The sequence below is a fragment of the Vigna unguiculata genome, chromosome 1 (genome assembly GCF_004118075.2).
Source record: "Vigna unguiculata cultivar IT97K-499-35 chromosome 1, ASM411807v1, whole genome shotgun sequence".
NCBI lineage: Eukaryota > Viridiplantae > Streptophyta > Magnoliopsida > Fabales > Fabaceae > Vigna > Vigna unguiculata.
In genome coordinates, this window is record NC_040279.1 from 27,400,741 (window position 1) to 27,408,098 (window position 7,358).

Here is a 7,358-nt window from a genome sequence, read left to right on the forward strand (position 1 = left end):
TCTCAGGGTCATGGTCATAATCATATTCATACCATCCAATTTTTTTTTTCATTTTTTAAATGGTTTAGACCAAACCAAATTCTCCATTCTCCTATGGCCAATGACATTCATCAAGGGTCACTCTTCTCTCTTCCCTCCTTAACGCCTAGTATTTTCCATTCTATTCTATTCTATTCCATTCTGTTCTACAATCAAACCAAACACCAAAAGTTCTGGTTTTGACTAGGACCAACTTTTCAGTAATTATGCTTAATAAGGTGCATTGAAAAAGTAAAAGGCATGGAAAAAAATGATTCAATTGTTATTTGATACTAAAATTGTTGTACACCTGCAACCATAATCACATGAAGGAATTTAAAGACCATTGAGGTTGCGACAAAGCACTTTGAAATGGTGTATATGTATGTACTCTAACTTAGAAATGACAAAAACTGTCCAGAAACAATGGAGTTTTTTCTATAGACAATCATTATGGAAGCAAGTCTAAAGTAGAGGTGCCAAAGTTAGGGTCCTCTCTTCTAAGCTACGATTAACAAAAACTCCTATGTACCACCTTAACTCCTAAACTCCTAAAGCTCCTATAGCGCGGGAAATAAACAGTTTTAAAGTTTACTTCCTCCTCAACTGGAAAACCTCTATGCAAAGACCAAATGCTGTCATTTTCTACAGTCAAGGGGACCAATCTTCAATCCACAGAACAAACAGCTTCCTTCGACATGCTCTGCTAAATCTGCTGGTCCACCATATACAATAATGCCTCTCTACCTTCGAGTATTGGCCCGGTTCCTATTGTGAAAACCAGGCTTTGCATGTGGATTTCTGTAGTTAACATGCTTCGGGAGATCGTTTATTTCCATAAATTGGATTGTTCTCTGTCTCTTGGCTGCATGTAACAATTAAATGTCAGTTTCATCAATCAATTAGCATCTCAGGAAATCTGCACAAAAAAACTTCTAAAACACTTATGGCAAGGAAATTAACTTCTGTGTAAAGATTGGCTCGGAATGTAGAAACTACTGGACATAGATTTTGACATACCAGTTTCAAGTTGTTGATACCTCTCCTGAAGTTTCCTCTTGGTGGCTTCTAGCTTTACTTGGACAGCCGCTTCATCTGAACGCATGGGTTTCTGATACAGAAAAACAAAAGTCAAGGTCAGAGAGAACACAAACATACAAGTTTTATTCACAGAGATATTTTTCTTACATCTAGATGACCAATGGGAGGCCTCCTTGCCAGTGAATTGTTCTCTATCTTTTGCTGCATTTTTGGCTCCACATTGCTTTTTCTCTGCAGATTATTAGATGGGAGGGGTCTGCCAGGGCCAGAATCAGAGGTTACTGGCTTATTTGGCCTCACTGGCACAACAGCCATATTTCTCTTTGCCAGTTGACTCTTATCCTCCCTATTAGGAATGGCTGGCCTTCTGCCATTGTTGTCACGGTTCTTGTGGGATGGACCACTTGGTCGAGGATCTGAAAGAAAATTTGAGAAAAATAATCATTAATATAAGAACTGGGGGATTAAAATTCATAACACAAAAGATAAGAGAAAAGTACTTACTTCCATCATCATCCATGCCATCAAAGAACTTTACAACAGAAAAGTACAAGTCAGCCTCTGTATACAAAAAAGGTCACAACAAAAGAAAGGGGGGTAAAGCACAAGCAAATACCTGTGAAAGTTCCATGGAACCAGTTGGAGCAACAAAGAAGGCCCCTTCATCCATAGGAGGTGATGGAAGTCCTTCTTCTTCTTCATCATCAACAACAGATGGATTAACTGAATCGGGTGTGCCTTCATCTGAAGCTACAAACATTTAATGAACCCATTATCAAACATGAAATCATTTATATGTGTACAAAAAGGCTGCAGGATGCTTCTGATTGTAAGGCAGATAAAAATTTCTACCTGCAATAGCTGTTGTAGCAGTGGCCTTCACCCACTCATCAACCATATCTTTCCAGCCACTACATATGCAGGTGGAAAAGTTTAGAATGGAGGTTGTTCAGCACACAAGTGAACAAATTAAACAGCTTGCCAATCTAAAACCAGTACACTGATATGAACCACACAACTTGGCTAACTTAAGATGATGAGACGTGCTAGCACAAATATGATTTGCATGGAACTTTAATTGACTATTCATCTATCTAAAGATCTTTATCAAAGCTAAAAAAGCATTCCCTGTAAGATGAACTAAGAAACAAAATAAGAACAACATCTAACAACTGATGACTCTAATAATGGAATATCAGTTAGAAGCACAGCAAAAATGGATTGTATTGATCTTCACTCTCTCTCTCTCTCTCTCTCTCTCACACACACACACACACACAACAAGAATAACAAACTACTAATTGGAATCGAAGAAACCACCTAGAAGCCATTACACATTGATCCATGTAATAGAAGATAAAAAGAGTAGACTAGCTTATAAAATAAACCAATTAATCAAATGATACAAAGAGGACAAACAAACATCAGAAAAAAAACTGATACGTACTCGATAAGTTTCTTTGCAAGTTCACGAATTTCCTTTGATCCCCGTTTTCGGAGAGGATTGACAGCCTTTCCAATCTCAGTTGCCTGGCAAAGTTAATCAATAAGAGTTAGAGGAGTGGATTAGGGAGGAACAAAACAAATTGTCCAAATTTTCAATTGAATGAGTAAGAAGGAGAGAATCAAATTCGAACCTTAAGAGAATCCACGGTTAGCTCCATCAGCTGAAGCCTCCTCAACGATTCAAATAAGACAGAATCAGACTGTAACAACAAGAAACGAAGAAGATTCAGAAAAAACTCAAACCTTCAAAGAAAAACCAAAATGGCATCCGACAAAAGCCACATTTGTTAGAAAACACAAAGCACCTCAGACAAAAATAAAATCACAAAGAAAAGAAAGTGAAGAGTGAGAGGGGTTGAGAGTAGGACAAACCTCTTCTTCACGGTTCAGCAGAACGTCTTTGATCCTCAAAATCTCCCCCATATACTGAGTCTCTTCATCCATCTCATCAGTTAATGCCTCGGCCTCACCAAAACTATAGTTGCTAACACCATTGACATCAATCTCTGCATCCTCATCTCCACCTTCATTGACCTTGCTCTCTTTGCTTGCTCCAGCGAACTCAGCCCCATTTCTTTCTACCCCATTCTTGCAGCCTTCATCATCACTCTCTTTACCAACTCCCCTCGCAACCAACTCCACACGGTCACAACCCGCACAGCGAGTCAACCTGGAACAGAACAGCCTCTCTGCAATCGCATCCCTCTTCACTCTAAACTCCTTCGGACAATCCGTAGCCGCCACGACAATCGCGTTTTCAATTATCTCAAAAATATCCGAATTCGCAGACACAAAGTACTCCCTCCACTCATCCACTGACCAAGACTTCATCCTCACAGATCCAAAACTCGAACACGAAATCGACAGCTCAAATTCCGCTTCTCATCAATGTGATCGTCACTCGGATACTGCCGCCTCGATCCCTGCGCACACCAATCACGAACAAAGGTCAAAAGGGTAATAAAAGATAATCGGCAATCAATGATTAAAGATTGTAAATTGAAAATTGAAAATTGAAAATTCATTTCACTAAGTCTTATTTCTTAATTTTGGGGTGTGACCCAGTTTGGAAAAATTGGATTGGATTAACGTTTGGCAGAAGGGGGAGTGGATAGACATGCTTTAACACAAACCAAAACCAACACGCATGCGGGCGTAAATGACAAGAAACAACGTTGTGTGTAGCCGTCGTTTTTGTGTTGTTGTTTAAGATTCCGGCACTTGTAAAGCCTCAGGTGAAAATAAAAAAGAGAAAGAGAAAGACCCCTTCTTTCTCTGAAAATAACAATAGCAAAGGAAAAAATTGAACCCACCCAGAAATCAATGAAAAGAAAGAGTGAAAGGAAACAAAACAGAAGAATCCGGAAAATGTTTGTGTCTACCTATGACAGAAGTAGTGTTGTTGTTGCACCGAGGAAAGAGAGATAGAGAGAGAAAATAAAAATACCGCGTGCTTAGGAAAGTGGTTGTGGAGAGGAAAAACCAGTTGTGTTGAGAGAGAAAGAAAGGATATAAAGGGTGTGCTGTGTATCGTTGTGGTCTTTTTGGGTGGGTTTTGACTTTGATCAGGAAGACACGATGGTTGAGTTATGGAGAGAAAGGTCTCGCTCTGCTCGCTCTTTTTCTCCTGTAATTTTTTATCTTGTGTCACTTGATTATTTGTTTATGTAAAACAAGATCATAAAAAGATTAAAAAGATATATATGCTATTATTATGTAAAGATTATTTTGTGGGATTTGATTATTTATCTAAACACAGCAAAATGATCAAAAGATAAAAGATTTAGATAAAATAAAATCTATATTATCTACTCACAATTTTATTCTTTAATAGATAATTCTTTCTTAAATTAAAATGATTACATTATTGATTTTATTCTTTAAATTACCCTTTTTAAAATTTAATTCTTTTTCAATTTAACTATATTTTATACTTTAATTTCTTTTAAATTAAATTTATTATTCATGATAAAGATTTACTTACAAAATAAACATAAATATATTATATATATATATCGTATGTATTTTATTAATTTTTATAATTATAATTTTCTTATTTTAAAATATTTTTTATTATCATAAAAAATCACAGATAAAAAGAAAAAAAAAGATGAGAAAGATAAAAGATAAAAGAAGTGGAACATGAACAAATTAAAAGTGGTAAGTAGGTAGTGAATGTAGCACGATATAGATAGGACCGAGGAGCGAGTGTCGTGGGACCCACCACTCAGATATCAGACTAATCCCTTTGTCTTTCACTTTCACACTGTTAAAAAATCTTTTTCCTAATAATAAATTTTATTATTAACCATTTTCACAACAAAATTAAATTCAACCGCAGAATAATTCCGAATAAATATTTCTAAAAGATTTTCTTTTCTCCTCTCTTTATTAATTCCTCTTATCAATTCTCCTCACATTCAATATATATTTAAACACTTTCCTTTATTAAGATATATCATCAAACCAAATCTCTTCTGTATTTAATATTTCTTTAAAATCTGTGTGTTTAATCCATTTTTCACTTTCAACTTCTTTTAAATTTTCGGTTTTACCATAAATATAATTAGCTTATGGTTAATGATACGTAATTAATTACTTAATATGCCTTTGTTGTCAGTTGCTTTGATTAAATGGTGATCCTGAAATTAAATAATTCAATGATTGTTTTCAGAATTTTATCTTTCCAAAGATATTATTTTTATTGAAAATAAATTATCTTATCAAAAACTTATAAGCCTTCCTCTTCTCAAATTGCATTGCAATTCTGGTATGATTTATTCTCAACAACTCTAATATTCTAATCAGTTCACTAGTATTGCAAAAGTCAAATATTATATGTAATGATTTAATCTTTATTTATAATATAATCATTATGATACTATTATGTTATTTTGATATACATATTTTTGAACATTTAATTTTTAATTTTGATTGAGTAGTTTTTAGATAAGTGATTTTGATTGATCAATATTCTTCCTGTTATTTTATTTTATTTTACAAATGATTAGATGCATATCATATATCTCTTTCTACTGGTAATAAAGTTATATTCTATTTCAGTTTTCTCATTTTTACCTGTTTTATCCCATTAACTGACTAAAATTTTCATTTATTGCTTCGTCTGTTGTCATTTTTTTTCTCCTAACTTCACATTTATCAAAACTGATGTTTTAAATAAAAAATAAAATTTAATATTTTTATGTAATTTATGTTTTCTTTTATCTCATTTTGTTTATGCATATATCATTGCATTTACTTAAAAATGATTAGATTTATATGGGCAGACATGGAACCATTGTCTGTCTTATACTTGTTAATATAGTATTATTTTTTTGTATAAAATGCTAAACGTTTATTTAATTTTCCCTATAGAGGTCATTATTAAATAAAGTATGTGAAACGTTTACTGTTTTAAAACCCTATCTTTTATTCATTAAATTCTTAATTTTTTTAAAAAAAAATGCTCTTTAATTTCAAATATCAACCACACTCTGTTTACAAATATTAATTACTCTCTCTCTCTCATATTAAATTACTTACTTAATTTAGTGTTAATACAAAATAAGTAAGAGAAAAACAAAACAAAACAAAAAAGTTAAGTTTGAAATGATTAATTAATATTTACATGAGTTATTTACTACATTTTGTCATGTAATGTGTTTTTATGGAATAAAATAAATGTGTGAGTTAATTATAAAACGATAATTGCATTTAATGTGTTTAAACTTTAAACTTTATTTATTAGTCATTTAATTTATAGGGCTGAAAACAAAAAGTGATGGGTGGGTGTAATAAAAACATTCTGGGCTTTAGTGCTTGGACTAAAAACTAAGAAATAAAAGCAATAAAAGAGTGGGAGTGAATTTAGAAGTTTGTGAAAGAGTTTAGAGCATTAAAGTTAAATGACTTAATTACTGATTACTGATTTAGTTCTTCAATTTCTTAATTTGGTTCATGTCGGTCTTCTTACTATTTTTTTTTCTTAATTTGGTCCTCTAATTCTTTAAGAGGATCAACATAAATCAAACAAACAAATTACAGGACTAAATAACTAATTAAGCCAAGTTAAATAAAATATTACATTGGGTATTCTCGAAATATTACTACCTAGTTTTGTATTTTGTTTTTTAAGTTAAATATGATTTTAATCCTTAAATTTTGACACAAAATTGAAATTGTCCCTATAAACAATTTTGATATAGTTTGGTCTTCAAACTTTAAAAATTAATTAATATAGTCCTTTTAACCCAATTATGTTAAACTTTTTTGACCTGTCGAACGCAATTTATGCTAGTATTTGAGTTGTTTACATGATTTTACACACTCTCGTTTCAATGTCAGTTGAAAAACGCATTTGACACATTAGTAAAATTTAATGTAGTTGGATTAAAATGACTATATGTATTCATTTTAAAGTTTCAGGACCAAAATATATCAAAGTTTTTTACAAAGATAAATTTCAATTTTGCATCAAAGTTCATATACTAAGAAGATACTTAACATTTTTCGCTATTTTGAGCTCATGCAATGACGGATCTTAGAAGGCTTTTAGGGGGGCCATGGCCCCCCAAAATTTTTAAAATTTTTTAGATTGATTTTTATTTCTTTTATAAAATATAATATTTAATAATAACAAATAATAAAATATAAAATTAAATACAATAGAGAATAATAAAACTTATTGAGATATTTTTCTTGTTCTCTCTCATTTTAAGTTTCTCACATATTGTACTCATTTACTATTGTTGCATATCATCTTTTGTTTTTCGCTTTAAAAATAAATAGAAAGT

At 32.2% G+C, this 7,358-nt stretch overlaps 1 protein-coding gene across 4 annotated transcripts; it reads right to left on the reverse strand.

The window, feature by feature from the left end:
- Positions 1-280: 280 nt before the first annotated feature.
- On the reverse strand, positions 281-4,186 carry LOC114192356 (probable mediator of RNA polymerase II transcription subunit 26b). Of its 4 annotated transcripts, none has more exons than XM_028082067.1 (10): positions 4,013-4,186; positions 2,938-3,488; positions 2,697-2,765; positions 2,507-2,589; positions 1,912-1,970; positions 1,676-1,809; positions 1,564-1,591; positions 1,207-1,475; positions 1,039-1,129; positions 281-883 (listed from the first exon to the last, which is right to left on the reverse strand). In XM_028082067.1, exons 2-10 carry the CDS (start codon positions 3,394-3,396, stop codon positions 762-764), a joined length of 1,314 nt encoding a protein of 437 aa, XP_027937868.1. In that variant the 5' UTR covers positions 3,397-3,488; positions 4,013-4,186; the 3' UTR covers positions 281-761. The 4 variants fall into 4 exon arrangements, with proteins under 4 accessions (XP_027937868.1, XP_027937860.1, XP_027937875.1 ...); XM_028082059.1 differs by having other exon boundaries at positions 3,948-4,186; XM_028082074.1 differs by lacking the exon at positions 4,013-4,186 and adding an exon at positions 3,687-3,941.
- Positions 4,187-7,358: the final 3,172 nt, after the last annotated feature.

Coding starts and splice junctions, on each gene's coding strand:
- LOC114192356 (XM_028082067.1), bottom strand. CDS start 3,396: ATGAAGTCTTGGTCAGTGGATGAGTGGAGGGAGTACTTTGTGTCTGCG. Junction 2,766..2,937: donor TGCTGAACCGTGAAGAAGAG/GTTTGTCCTACT, acceptor TTGTTGTTACAG/TCTGATTCTGTCTTATTTGA. Junction 1,810..1,911: donor TGCTACAACAGCTATTGCAG/GTAGAAATTTTT, acceptor AAATGTTTGTAG/CTTCAGATGAAGGCACACCC.